We start from the raw sequence: 15,491 nt of genomic DNA, 5'->3' as shown, positions 1-15,491 counted from the left end.
TCTTAGGTGCCAGGTAAAAATGTCAGAGGTAAAAATGTCAGGTAAAAATGGCAGAGGTAAAAATGGCGGAGGTAAAAATGTCAGAGGTAAAAATGGCAGAGGTAAAAATGGCAGAGGTAAAAATGTCAGAGGTAAAATGTCAGAAGTAATGAGAGCGATTTCGTCAGAAGTAAACGTATGAAGAGGTTTTGAATAATAACCTAGCCAGAGCAAACTTTATTTATCGAATTATCAAATCTAAACTGCAGATTTGAAGAATATTTATGGAATTTGTTTTAAAAAGATTAGAGCACTCTCAGTATTCTGAGTTTGATTCAAGTGCAGTGGCGTAATCTGTCTGTTCAGAGGAATATTAAACCAGCTAAGAGCCTAGTAGGCCTATGGGAAATTATTATTATTATTATTATTATCATTATTATTATTATTATTATTATTATTATTATTATTATTATTATTATTATTATTATTACTATTATTATTATTATTATTATTATTATTATTATTACTATTCTTCTTCTTCTTCTTCTTCTTATTATTATTATTATTATCATTATTATTACTATTATCTATCATTATAAGGGGGTTCCAACAATGCTGCAAACCCCTTAAACAGTATAATCCTACGTTGTTTCGCCCAATAAAGTTATCACACACACACACACACACACACACACACACACACACACACACACACACACACACACACACACACACACACGCACGAACCCACTTTTGGTATAAACATATACTTCTATACGCAGATATACATACTCTCACATACACACTCTTACACAAACGAATTCCGCTCACTTCCAGGCTATATTGTCATTATTTTTCATTTTTTGAACTGTTTAGTGTAAAGAAGTGAAGGAGACATAGTCGAAACAAACCGCTAATTTTTCACCTGTTTTATGTTATTTTCTCACATTCAGGTTTCGTAGGAGCCTATTTATCTCACAAGGCCTGATCACGACATGATGTAGAAGTAAAAATACAAAACGCAAAAAACAAACAAACAAACAAACTACAGCAGATGTATCGGCAGACATAAGTAAGTTCTTGCAAAATATTTTAATACATTGTTCAAGTATCACATGGCGCAAAAACAAATATCTTGAAGTTTAATGAACACTTTGTGGTCACTTTACAAACTTATGCCTATTAAAACTGGAGACGAACTTTAGCAATAGACTGTTCTAGTGAGAGTGAAAACCGATAGTTTGCCATGGGATTTCTTTCAATAATTGTTGAACGAATCCGCAGGGGAAAAAAGTAAATGTTTGATGCCTTTCAACTTAGCTGTTGCTCCAAAGTCAGATTCCATTATGATTAACGTAGTAAATTTATCTACATGGTGTGTTGCTAAAGACTGGTAGATTCAGCCTCCGAAAATGACGTTGTTCACTCATTATACAACAACAGTAAGAAAACTTCACTGAAAAGTAATACGAATCTTTCAGTTGAAATTACAAAAGGGGAGTAACAAATATATACAGGCTCAAAATTCGTTAATATTTGTTAGCAAAAATATGGATATACCCAGGTGTCAAACCAAGATTTTACCATTCTGATCGTTAAAAACATTTCATTAGATTCACAAACATATATTTTTTTTTTTCGGGAGGGGTAGTTAAGTAGTATGTAGCACAGGAGTGTAGGAACATTTGGGGCTCGTGATTGACTTCCAGATTTTGATTTATAATGTATGCATTCAAAAACTGTTTACAAATTTTGATAATCTACGTGACTATACAGATTGCACCATGTCAGTTTAAAGGTGAGAACTAATGCTACTTTTTTCATGGGAAGTCACTAAATTTGGTAGAGTTTGTACTATAGGGCCATTTACACTTGCTTGGAAAGACCACAATGCTACGAAAACTGTAGCACTTTGATGATTAGATGCAAATAGATAAACGCCAATGTTACGGTGAGCTTACACTATACAGGGTGGCCCAAAAAATGGAACAGCAGGTTTTTTAAGGACTTTGCTGGGATAGAATGCGATAGTAGTTTAGCTTGTTGGGTGGAGCATCCATTCTTCATTGAAATAACATCAGAATCAATTTGGTTGAGAACTCTTTATTTTATTAGCAGTTCAGTTTGAATAGTTATTTCCGGGGTTTGCTCGTGTAGCAAATTCAGAGCTCTGTCCTGCATTGAGATCGATTACAACACTTCTGCTGCATGAGAAGTAATCATGGAAAATGATGTAAAGCCATTTTTTCATCATTGATTAAAATTAGGCTCCTTAAATATATACAAATGACAAATTTCTCACAAAAAGGATATCCTTGGCGGAGGTCTTCGTTCTCAGAGTGCTTCGCTATTTTTTTTTTTCTGGAACCGCTTTAGTAAAAAGTATTTTAGGGGTTTGCAAAAAGTGATATTGTCTATTATAAATTATTTGTACAGTATTTTGAAATCATTAGGCAAGATAAAAACATGTCGATTTCATGAGGGTCACCTTTTTGAGAACAGGGGTGACTTCTGCAATTTTGCCACCTTTAACATGATACGTGCAATAAAACCTTTACGCGTGTTTTCTAGCGCATGTATACTTTTTTTTTTCGTTTTAATGTTTATAATAACGTACATAATTTACGTCATGATTTATGCACTCTTATCTAATAACCCGATGAAAATGTTTCGGATAAACCAGAAAGAGGCCAGGTGAGGCGATATGCATTCTACCTGTAAGTGAGGAAAACGAGGGAAATATTTTGTACATGTATACGTATAGGTCCTACTGGTCGTGAAGGAATGCAGTTTTCATTCTGGACAATTTTTGTACATGCTCCATTTGCAATACTTGATGAGACGTTGGGGGCTGGGTGGGAGGTTTGGTCCTTTCCATTAAAACGCAGAGGGTATCCGTGAGAAAAAAAAAAAATGCAGGAAAGTGTAGGGGAGACCGGGAAGAAATAGGACATTACATTTTTTGCATCATCATGAAAGATTCCTTGTAACTTTTAAAATATTTTGTCAAGCTAGGTCATAATCATAATTATGTAGTATAGGTTCTGAAGCTTATAGTAGAGTATTTAGTGATACCCCTATATATATACATGTATAAAACATTTTCATGTAATTAATGATTTGTTTAACCCCTAATTTTGGGGGAAATGGGACATCAAGCGGGGAGAAATGAGACAACCTGGAGAGAAATTGGATAACCATCATGACCAAAGTAGGATTTACATGTGCCGCGGGGAGAAATGTAACACTGCCCTATTAAATTTCTCCTAGTGGTAACAGAAACAGTAAAAGATCCCTGCCAATTTTTCATACCTGCATTTCTGTTATCAGGCAATTTTATTTTCAGAAGTTTGCACACTTATTAAAATACCTATTAACATAGTATAGGACCTATCAGATCTATAGTAAGTTTAATATTTCACTGACAAGATACCTGTATAGTGGTTAATATGTCCATTTTCAGGTGTACCGAGGCTCATCTTTTTACTGATATACATGTAATTGGATTGTTGACTGGCCGAGTATTTTTCAAGTTACATGAGTGTCCCATTTCTCCCCGGTCTCCCTCGTGCTTTATTTCAGGAGAAGGCACAGAAAGCGCGTATTGCGAGAAAGGTGTCAGAAACATGAAGAAAAAAATCTGTCACTTTTACCTCGTCCTCTTGCATTTCTACGACTAAATTTTCATCAATGACATTTTTATCTCTGGCATTTTGACCACTGACATTTCGACCACCGACAACTTTACCTCTGACATTATTACACCGAACCGAGTCTTAGGCGAGAACTCTTTCCCACACGTACGGAAACCTTTATTCATTTACTTTTTTTTTTTGGTATATGATACGCCAATCAATTAGATCTATGATACATTACACTAATTACTGCTGTATTTATGACTTAGAGGCCAAGGAAATTATCACAGTGTACTTTATTTAGTCAGACGATGATGGAATTTCATTATCTGTTCTATCCTACAAATGGTTTTAGGGCAATTACCCCTGGACAATTACCCCACACCCATCCCAGCTGACCCTAACCCTAATCATAACCCTGAACGTAATCCTAACCCACCCCTAAACATATTCCCTAACCTTAATCTTCACTCTAACCATCTCACTTTACCAGTATTTAGCCGGGGGGGGGGGGGGGGGGGGGGGGATGGAGACATCTCAGTCATTTCAAAAACAATTTTCGGCAAGTAAACTTTGAAAATCGTCTTAAATATTTCATAAGTGGTTTCTAATTACTTCACAAAAAGTTAAAGGCTGAATCTCCACCTCAACCAAAACTACATCATCCCTTTAAACATCAAATTTCAATTTACAACTGGCAGCAAGGGAAGGCAATGACTGCTCGTAATATCCTTGCATCCATGTGTTAGTAGTGGGGACATAGACAAAGATTAAGCTAGCAAACTTGGCAAATAACTCCATTTTGTGCTTTCCATCAAACATACCAACCATGTCTCCCATTACAGAATGGTGAAACACTTGGGAGAATGAGTTTCAAGGAGTGGGAGCATTTTCATTCATTACATCAGAGAAGTTGTTAGATCGGAAGCCAAGTAAGATAAAAACCCCCAAACATATCAAATTGAGACCAAAGAAAAAGGTTTGTCATCATGGCCGATTTGTTAGATCAGGAGGGTGTTTCATCAACGTTTGTCAGTGCTGACAACTTGAATCACCATAGTAACAGTCAGTGACCAGAGCATCTCAGCCAATCAAAACCAAGGATTTTGCTGAAATTGTCAGCGCTGTCAAACGTTGATGAAACACCCCCTGTTCCCTTTGTTCGTGTTGACACACCATTTGTCATGCAAAGATCATAGAGATTCCCCCATACACATGCAGCAACAGCTATTGGCAAAACATTTGCCAAAACAACTTCAGCAAAGCACCTCACTTCAAAATAGGCAAAGCGACATACAATGTAGAGGTCTACAGGTTGATGAGCTACTAGTATTCATACATTGCATCGCATCCCTGCACATTTGTTTGAGTCCATAGACTGATATCATGCACGATTCAGTCTCGCTCAGCATGATGAGTTCCACGTGATTGTGTTCCACGTGAGATGACTTCAATTGTCGTGTTTCCTTTATCTGGCTAGTCATTCTCCTCTCTTTTCCGCTTCATGCCTGCTTTCATCTCGGTCACGATGCTCACTGAGGGCTTGATATCAGGTTTAATGTCTAAGCCTGATGCGGAACCCGTTGATGCACCTCCTGCGACATAAAAATCAATATGTGAGTCAGTCATGTGGATCATCATCATGTGATCAACTACAAAGAAAAGAAAAAAACTATTCGCTTGCATGAAAAACATCACTAAAGTCAATGACACTTGTTTTGCTGTCACATCGTGTCAATGTCTGGGATGTTTCCCAAACTAAAACTACTCTTCAATGTAGACAAATTTTTTGATTTTTTTTTTAAGTTGAAGATTTTTTATGTAGCATGTTTTCTTTTCAAGATTTTTTGGCAATTAACATACAAATCAGTATAGCTAAAAAGTGCAGACTTTTTGCAGAAGATAACAGAACTGTACATGCAGTGAAAGGCAATGAAAGAAGTAACACTACCATACCTGTCTAGTACACCTTGTCTGTATAAGGAAATGGGAAATCTAGCAGAGTTCTTCAAGCAGAATAATTTGGTGTGGCAGGGGAACTATTTTGAAAACATCAATGGGCGTGTCTGCCAACTGAGGAATGGTCTGCAGCAAAAGCAGAGACTGAGTCACGATAACCACCAAGGAAACAGCCACCTAACAACTCTAAAACATAATGCCTCAGGCACCCTATGAGAGGGGACATAGGCATTTAATCAACTACAGAATATCCATCACCCGTTTGGACATACAGTTGCAGCCATTACATAAACAAACTATATAACATGGTGACATGACATGTGCTCCTGCGACATTTGCTCTGGTCTTATTTTCTCCAAGGACTTGGGGTTAGTGTTGTTATAGGGTTTTAGGTTTAGTTTGGCATGAGGATTAGGATTAGGGTTAGGGTTATGTTTGTGGGTAGAATTTATGTTTGGCTTAACATGCAAGTATTTCATGGGAGCAATTGTTGCAGGAGCAAATGTCATGAAACCAAAAAACACACTGGGTTGGTCTACCTACCTTTGGAATTGCTCCCTCCTCCAGATATGATGCTAATGGATGATTTGGGAGTGCTGGATGCTGTTGCTGATGATGATGAGGATGATGAGACCATGGTATATGAGCTGCTCTTGAGACTGAAGGACTGACCACTCTTTGATACCAGTGAGAACGTTGGGCTCGCTTTGGCTCCTAAACCTGCAGTATTTACAAGAATTCAGTCAATTTCTAATTTCATTTTTGTCTTTTCTGTTAATCGTTAATACATGTACACATATTTCATTCACTTACATCTCTTATGATCACATATTTCAAACAAGAAATGAAACTTAAGGTAGCATTAAAAAAAAAATAGCTGCTGAAAACTGCTAATCCAATCGTGCCGAGCCAGTGGAGTAAAATGGAGTCAAAAGGGGCCTGAAGCTATGATCCAAGCAAAATATTCATTAGAGGAAAAATGACCATTTCCCTCTGACATAGATTCTGCAAAGGATCCAATGCTCAGGCCCCTTCTGACTCCAAGATATTTAACATGTACTGTTTTAAATAAAGTCCTCTAATAACGGCATAAAATTAACCAACACCTGGAAAAAAAGGAGGGACAGATAGGAGAAATGGCCACAATCAGCTCTGCAGTCATTGATCTCATAACTCTCTTTTGGAGATGTGGGGTAAATATGATGATATCTTACCAGAAATCAGTTTTGAAATCAAGCTGCTATGATGTGCTCATGACAATGCAAAAAGCGGGATTCTTTCTTACCTGAGCTAAGTGATAACCTTGGATTGATTGTGAGAGTGGGCTGTGGAAATGAAATTGCAAAAGGCAGAAAAGAGCATTTTTGTGTGAAAACTAGTGGTAGATTTCATGACCATATATATGAATAAAATGAAGTACCCGTATTTCATTACAACTGATCTGCATATTGAGCCAGTACATTATCATTCACATTGCAGAGTAATGTGTAAAGTGTCCGGGAGCTTAACCATTAATGCATTACCTGATTCTGATAATATTATCAACAATTTTTCTTTGAAAAACAAATGTTTCAACAGATACACAGGCTAACAAACACTTTTACCATTTGCAGTTTGATAACCAAACTCTCAACAGTCTGCATTCAGAAGAAAGTCAGTTTCTTTTAACTATGAAATATTCATCATCAATTCCTTAGGATATTTTGGCTTCATGTAAATTATGTATTGGACATCCAACTTTTCACCTGCATAACACTTAAGACACAAAAACACAAGCAAATAGTTTAAAGCTGATATAAATACTGTTGTGTGTTTACATTACAACTTTGGTGAAAAGGATTTGTGTAAACATGGTATTAATAATTTCTTGCGAAATCACCTCTGTAGAAACAAAAGTGAAAATCAATGGAACATAGAATCACTTGATTTCCACTATGCAATCACATCACAATTCAGTTGATTCTGATAATGAAATATTCAAAGGGTTCTAATTTTGAGGGCATCCATCCATGCAACATGAACATTTTCATTTCAATTACGACAAATATCTCCCTAGTGAACTTTTCAGAGGAATCATCATTTCCCCATGCTTTTTAAAAGGTTTAGCTTTAATCATTACCCCCTTGTCTGGTCATTCTTAAATAAAGGAGATAACTAGAAAAGCACTCTCGAGAGCGCAGACCTCTGCCAAGCAGCTACTTTCCACCGATGATCTTGCTCTTCCATAGAGATCAGTGATTACTATAGTACGACCCACTGAAAAATCACCCGATTTCCCAATATAGAAGCCTATGTTACGTCATAAACCCTAAGCTGCGCGGCGTGCCTCGCCCTAGCAGAAATTAGAGCATGCACTTTAGTGCGTGCATGAAAACCTAAAAAATGTGCAGGTTGAACTCCCAAGTTCATTGACCCTACCTGCCAAAATATTGAAAATCCTTCATAAAATCCATTTAAACATTTCCGGATCACTACCAAAATTTAATCATCTGTTCCTTGTGTCATTCTCAACCTTTCCTGCAAGTTTCAACCAAATCCGTGCACAATTTTTTTGGAGTTATTTTGCACACAGACAGACAAAAAAACAAACAAACCAACGTTAATGAAAACATAACCTCCTTCCTTGGCGGAGGTAACTAGAAAGAAGAACTTACCCTCTTTTGTGGCGGTTTGAGTCGATAATTGCAGGCAGAGAGGCAGTATCTGTCGGGTGGTAATCTGGGCCCGTTGTGAGGTTTGATGGCGGGCAAGGGGCTGCTGTTCTTCTGTTTGGCGACTTCCATCAAAAACTGATGAGGATGAAATCATACGAGTGAAGTTACCACACCTTAAACTTATGCACATATCTGTATCTGAATGTTATAAAGGCCGAGACGAGTCTCTCTTTTTCAAATAGGTACAGATTGTACAAGAACCACATGATTTTGTAGCTAAACAGAACCACGTCATTCTGTAGAGTCTTAAAGAGATTGTATAGTTTTGGTTGAGAACAAGCTTCAGGTTTCTAACATTTTTTTGTGAGATAATGAGAAACTTCTTATGAAATATGAAAGAGCATGTAATTCCAACAGGAATCCAACATTTGATGAAATTTGGTTTTAAAAAGGCTGAGATATCCAAGACAAAGCAATACTAATAAACTAAAAAGGTGGGACCCACCCTTTACTAAAATCGCTTTGTTTTACTTTGTTTTTAGATGTCTCAGCCATTCCAAAACCGATTTTCATCAAGTAAAATTTGAATACCTCTTAGAATGTTATGCTCCGTACTCTTTCATAAGTGGTTTCTTAGTATCTTGCAAAAATTTAAAAGCCCAATCATCATCTCCACCAATACTACAAGTTGTATACCATCTCTTTGAAGATAATATAAAGTTTTGGTAATACCTCAAAAGTTTCCCCGAACTTCCTTGTCTTACAGGTTGAAGTACCTTTCATATAACTAACACTGTGAGACTTACTCACCCCAAAGTGCTCTCATGTCTTCGTAATCATGCAATAATGGTTTCGTACCAGAGCCGCCGCCGTACGGCGGCGAGGTAGTACACGTATTGTAAGAAACCATTATTGCATGATAACTGCGACCAGCAGCGTGCAGCCCCATACACATACTGAGTAGCTAACTGCGACCAGCAGCCCCATACGCATAGCTAAATGGGGCTTCGCATTGTAGCTTTATACAGGATCATGACAGATTTAGTATCGCGGGTAAATATCAACTTAAAATCCAAAAATTTCTTCAGTTTGAAGACTTACCAGTTAAGATGAAGTATTGAAAACAGGCTTCGGGCAACATTTGGTTTTGCCAATAGTCCCTTTCTGTTCGAATTGATGACTGAATGTGACTCGGTCGAGAGGACCTTGGGAGAGCTACACTGAATTGACGGCCAGCGCATGCGCACATAAACATCTTATCCGTTCATGGATTTGAAATTTGTTCGCATGTGATGTGTGCGAATGCGCTGGCCGCAGTAATCAGTGTATGTAGCTCTCCCAAGGTCCTCTCGACAGAGTCACATTCAGTCATCAATTCGAACAGAAAGGGACTATTGGCAGACCCAAACGTTGCCCGAAGCCTGTTTTCAAGACTTCAACTTAATTGGTAAGTCTTCAAATTGAAGAATTTTTTGGATTTTAAGTTGATATTTACCCGCAATACTAAATCTGTCATGATCCTGAATGCTACAATGTGAAGCCCCATTACGCTATGCGTATGGGGCTGCTGGTCGCTATGCGTATGGGACTGCTGGTCGCAGTTAATTGCATGATTACTAAGAAATTAGAGCACTTTGGGGCGAGTAAGTCTCACAGTGTCAGTTATATGAAAGGTACTTTAACCTGAAACACGGAAATTCAGGGAAACTTTTGAGGTACCAAAACTTTTTATCATCTTTAAGGTTTTGCTACTCCAATGTAAACTGTAAATTCACAAGTCAGGGATAAATACAGGACTAACAGTAACAGATTCACAACTCTTCACCGACTGTTACTCTTCTCTCTTTCTATCTCTACTCTTTTTCTAATTCTACATGTCCAAAAACAGACAAAATTGAGATACCTCTCTTGGGGGAGGTGTAGTGAAGGAGTGATCCAACCTGGTCTGAATAGCAAGCTTGATGTCATCAATGTCCACATCCTTGCGGCCAGCATGAGAGCTGTAGATCTGGGCATCGTCCAAGACGTCTGTCACATACCCTGCAGAGCATGGCAGCAATGAAAATCACAAAAATTTAAACTCCTAATGCTTGATCTGGATCGGGATGTAGAACCCCATAAGATGCGATGCAGGGTCCTTCTGGGTGTAAACGCATTGGATAGAAAGAGGGTGCAGGGTGTTCTAAAAGGATGTATTGATGGCCTTCTTGAGCTCTGAGGGAGTTGGTAGAAGGCGAATTTACAACGCAGTCACTTACGGGGTTCTAATCCATTAGTAGCATTACTGTAGATGGAAAATTAGAGTATCGGAACTGGTCAGTCTCTGCATGCACAGCCGGACGGGGTTATAACACTTTTGACTTGTTTGTCACTTGTCGATCAATAGAATTGGATGTCGTCAAATTTTCAAATTTTTTAACACGGATACATCATTTAGGTTTTATTGGTTGAGCCAAGGAGGAGGTACAAACAAAAATACAATACAAAAAAACCCAAAAAACTCTAGGCCTACAAAATTATATCTTAACAATGTATTCTACATCAATCTACATTTTCCCAATATTGATTTTGTTAAATACATCATAAAATTTCACAAAATCCCCAAGTATTATCACCTTGTAAATTCCCAATTTTTCGGACAGCCTCTCCAAAATTCGGATGTTCAATGTCAATACGCATAAAGCTGTACAAGGCTGCTGACAAATGAGCGCATGCCACACCTTGGTGGCGCAAGGTGTTGCATCAATCGGGCACGTTGCGGCGCCCATTCATGTCCAAATCTTGGTGACTCTGCACTTGCATTCAGCCCCTGTACATTGATATTCACTGCATCGGCACGTATGGGTGCGGAGATTTTGTTTTTCTTTTGTGTTTTTGAGGATACCATCACACTCTGAGCTTGTGATAAGCGAAAAATCTCACAACAGAATGGCGTAATTTTTCAATTTTTAGCGCTTTTTCGGCCACCCCGATTTTTTACACAGTTCCTAATAGTTACGCGCGCACTTTGGAATAGTTGCACCGATTCTAAAAATTGGGGCTTTTACTCTAACGTGTTAACACTTTACAGTTAAATGAGACGGAAGAGCTGGCTGCTTGCCTCCTCCTTCGTTCTCGAGTCTTGCAACCTTTCAAATTTCATGCAGCACTTTTCTATCAGATAAGGGACAGGACAGCTGACAGGATAGGACAGGTTCACCCAGTGTTTCTTTGGTTCACGACATGCACACGACACACAAGTAATTTAGAGTTTCTAAACCCAACCACTCCTAAACACTATATCGGTATTCAAGCCGTTGTTTACCGCACTCGCTTTGAGTCGCTCCCTCATTTGCAATGAGCATACATGCTACAAATTTCATCAGCACCAAAAATTACAAAATACAAGGTGAATGCACATTATTCATTGACCATTTTACCAAGCGTAAATTCTCATAAATCTCATATACCTTGGAACGCAAAAGCACAGAACTTACTATATGTGAACTCAAGCATTTGATTGATGACCCTTGGCTCGTAATCTGTCACCCCCATGTCTTTTAAAATTGCTGTCATAATTTCAGCGTCCCTCGGTGTACTTTTGTTGGCCGACATTTTGACGGATCTCATACACTATATCAATTTGAGGATTAGACCTAAACAAAGATGATCTTATTATTTGAAATAATATAGAACCATAAAATAAATAAAAACTGCTATTCAAATATATAAATGTATTATAGAAGGTCTTAAATTATTATTGTAAGTTAATTTTAATGCCAAATACATTCACAAACAGCAATATGAAATAACAAATCTCAGATTCCAAACCAACTTTACTGGAGCGCCTCACGATCACCATACCGGTCAAGCTTGTTCGTGTGCGTGCAGCTAGCTAAGCAGTCCACGCACACTCGAGGAGGTCCGCCGCCTGGATTGTCGGCCTGGGATTTGTTGGGACCTCGGTGTCTGCACCTGTCGTACCAGTGTTATACCCGCGGAAAGTTCAACTCATTGTTGTGCTGGGTGGTCAAACCAAACTAAGGATACCTCGCTTGATGCTGATATGAGCCGTTTCTTATTCATTTAGTATCGATGAGAAGGCCCACACAAGTCTTAAGTACAAGCAAATCCCGATCCTGATGGTGATCATGCTTTATTTCCTTTTATTATCGTGTTGACCACCAGTCGACCAGGTTCTAGGCTTCTAGAAAATACGGAGAAGAAACACGAAAGTTGTAACTTTGTTGCAGTTCTTCTCACACAGTCACACCGGTGAGTGTATACTATTGGATGGGGAACCTATTGGATAAACGATAGGTCAACCTTGTCAGCGTGCCGTTGTACTAGTATCCACATTGCAAAATGGAACCATGCTCCCAGTTGGGTGAATAAGAATTGTAAGGATGAAATGAAATATGGGAGAGTCGATAGCAGTCAAATATAATATAGCAAATTAGTATGGTTGGGTGTCCAACTGGCAACAGTCAACACATTGACACCCTAATCATGCTATGTTTTTCTATCATTAGAAACTTATGTCTCACAATTTGCCCGACATTTTACTCACATGTCAAGAAAATACTCTGAATTCACGCATGCATTAAAAATGCGATTTGCAATACACGCTCCAAGACCACTGCTTCGAACGCTGTAGTTTTGAACAGCAACACCCTCACACTCTAGTATTGACAATAAGCATGATAAGTGTGAAATGCACGTAATGCTTTTCCAATGGTGCATTTATAATGTACGGTATCATTGTTTTGCTGTTGATCTCGTTTATTTTCAGGTATTTCAGTAATACGGTATTTGGATATTTTCACATCCCCAGCGAAGAATGCAAAACCTCTGTGCATAGTCTCGTGCGTGAATGTTCGTCCTGTATGCACAATGCAGCAAATACAGAGATGTCAGTTTCAATGTACAGTGTCAATGTGTTGGACACCAACTATCTTTGAGCTGTGACTAATGTGAGTGCTCAAGAAAATAAAGGTCATACACATCAATAATACAATGACATGTTCGAGATCTTTTATACCCGTAGCTCTAACACTACAGTAAAATTTAGTTAACTTTGTGTTTACAATCTTGTGTGTTTCTTCCCAAATCCTAAATGAAGTGATTCATTCTTTTTCCACCATATCCAGGTACACCGTAGATCTATTTTCCACATTTGCCAAAATGTGGCCGAGGTTACTAGACATGGACCTGGATCAGTGCAAGCTCCTGCTTCGAAGACTGGAGCTAGAGGCTTATTCGTCTGTGGTCAGTGCTTTTCGGGCCCAGGGAGATCTCAATGCTGAGAAAAAGCAACTCTTGAGAAATGTGGCTTCTACTCTTGGGTATGTCATGAAGTTTTTGTTGCAAGGAAAGAAATTTCTGTAGTCAATGATCAGGGAGTGGAGTTTTTAGTTGCTAGGTTTTCATATGCTACCATAAAAAAAGGGGGAAAAGGTAATTTTAATAGATGAAGAATGTGAATCTGTCACATTTTGTACAATCCAACAATCATGAAGGTGTATAAGCTGTACAGAATATGTGTGGTGGTAACTCATTATCAAGGTCTGGAACTTTAAAATTAGAATCATGCTATGATGATGATGATGTGTTTATGATTGGGTACTAGATACAGTTGTACTTTGAATTTCTCAAATTTCTCTGTATTGACATTAAAAAAAAAAAAAAATGTTTTCTGGTACCTGGTAATCAAAATTTTACATGCTTGTACTGTGAACTATGGTAAAATAATAACAAATAAGCATTTTAGTACTCATAAAATTTGTGCAAAGAGACTCCAATCTGTGAATATGCAAACAAGCAGAATTCACTGAAATTGGCACCGTCTGAAAAAGTGGTCCGCAAAAATTTCCACTTTTGCAGTACAAGTGTCAGACACGTGCTTGTCTTGTATTTCTCAGGAGAAAATGTACTTGGCAATCCTCCTTGTGTGAAGAATGTGCTATGCCATGATGTATAGCACTTTGATGAAATAATACTGCATTGGTGTAATTTTATGTTTGTTCATTTTAAGCATCTTTTAAGTTGTAACATTTCATTTTGATAACAGATATTTAAAGATGTTTTTAGTCTGGTTGGCTGAGAGATAGGCTTATAAAGATAATGATTTTTCTTTTTTTCTTGTCAAGGATGTTTATATCTGTTTCAACCATTTGGCTTTTTAAAAACATCTTGATTCAAAGCTGTCTTTAATTTCATACCTTGATTTTGATGAATAGATGTTATGTCATTATTATGAATTTGAGTATTTGACTATCAAGATCTTTAATATAACAATCAAAGGTGGCTAGGAGATATGGGGCAAGAAAATTAGGCCAGAAGACTTGCTTCACATTTCTACTTGTTCTCGATTCTCCTTTCCGCAGCATATCAACAGAGAGACACAAGGCTGAAGTTCGTAGGGCTGTTAACGATGAGAAACTCACAACGGTTGCGGAGAGGTATGTTGCTAGGTGGTGCCAAGCTGGAATCAGAGATCTTTAATTTAATTGACACTTTCACTTTGTATTGATGCTTTGTGGTTAATGATTCAGGAAATACAATCATGCCCCTAAAAGTCATAATTGTTAAGTTACTGCAGTACAACAAAGATATGATATCAAGGATACACTGTACAATCTTTTCTTTCTGATTCCTGTCTCCCCCTCAAAAAAAGAAAAAAAAAAGATGCAAGTGTTGGTCAGTAGATTTTTGAAGCCATGGCATCATTGCCTCATCTTATTTGCATGTAATGTGGTTGCTACTATTTCATAAAAACATGAAAATCTGAAATACCAAAACTTTCAAAACTTAGGCCCCCAAAAAGAATAATGTTATTGATTCATTACTTCATTGAAGACTCTCGGAAAATTGCGGGAGGAACAGGTTAAGAAAGATACAAGTGTCGGTCAGTAGATTTTTGAAGCCATAGCACCATTGCTTCATCTAATTTGCATATGATGTGGTTGCTATTTTTTCAAGAAAACATTAAAATTTGAAATACCAAAACTTTCTAAACGTAGACCCAAAGAGAAGATGAGTTTTTGATTCATTATTTTCTGTTGCTGCTTACTTTAGGATCGGCGGCGAGAACAGCTCCATAGAGTGGTCAGTAGAGGGCAGACGACTGGTTCCCCTTATGCCGCGACACATTCCGCAGACAGTGTTCACTGTGACAGCCAATCAGGTGGCCAACATGGCACACGCCCACAATGCAACGCTACCAGATCCGGAGCAGACGGCACGGAAAGATGGTAAGACCGACTTTCATCACACTCCCCTTCCC

The 15,491-nt window shown here is 38.1% G+C and overlaps 2 protein-coding genes across 2 annotated transcripts in view; one reads left to right on the top strand and one right to left on the bottom strand.

Annotated features, from left to right (window-relative positions):
• Positions 1–5,051: 5,051 nt before the first annotated feature.
• Positions 5,052–11,987, bottom strand: LOC140244514 (transcription initiation factor TFIID subunit 9-like). Its single transcript, XM_072324144.1, has 6 exons — positions 11,704–11,987; positions 10,131–10,267; positions 8,228–8,362; positions 6,859–6,898; positions 6,117–6,293; positions 5,052–5,209 (listed from the first exon to the last, which is right to left on the bottom strand). The coding sequence occupies exons 1-6, from the start codon at positions 11,834–11,836 to the stop codon at positions 5,091–5,093; spliced, it is 741 nt and encodes a 246-aa protein (XP_072180245.1). The 5' UTR covers positions 11,837–11,987; the 3' UTR covers positions 5,052–5,090.
• Positions 11,988–14,669: 2,682 nt separating this feature from the next.
• Positions 14,670–15,491, top strand: part of LOC140244459 (uncharacterized) — a 178,986-nt gene continuing 178,164 nt past the window's right edge. The window contains exons 1-2 of the mRNA XM_072324097.1: positions 14,670–14,731; positions 15,284–15,459. Coding sequence (XP_072180198.1) covers positions 14,670–14,731; positions 15,284–15,459 — 238 coding nt within the window. The remainder of the gene's footprint in view (positions 14,732–15,283; positions 15,460–15,491) is intronic.

This window comes from Diadema setosum, chromosome 21, assembly GCF_964275005.1.
Source record: "Diadema setosum chromosome 21, eeDiaSeto1, whole genome shotgun sequence".
NCBI lineage: Eukaryota > Metazoa > Echinodermata > Echinoidea > Diadematoida > Diadematidae > Diadema > Diadema setosum.
Note: the sequence above shows the minus strand (reverse complement) of the source record. Positions and strands in the feature narration are given on the sequence as shown.

Bases quoted from the DNA above. Each gene is read 5' to 3' on its own strand.
- LOC140244514 (XM_072324144.1), bottom strand. From the start codon at position 11,836: ATGAGATCCGTCAAAATGTCGGCCAACAAAAGTACACCGAGGGACGCT. The intron at 10,268-11,703 runs GTAAGTTCTGTG...CATGCTCTGCAG, and splicing joins AATGCTTGAGTTCACATATA to GGTATGTGACAGACGTCTTG. The intron at 6,899-8,227 runs GTAAGTTCTTCT...TCATTTCCACAG, and splicing joins TCAAACCGCCACAAAAGAGG to CCCACTCTCACAATCAATCC.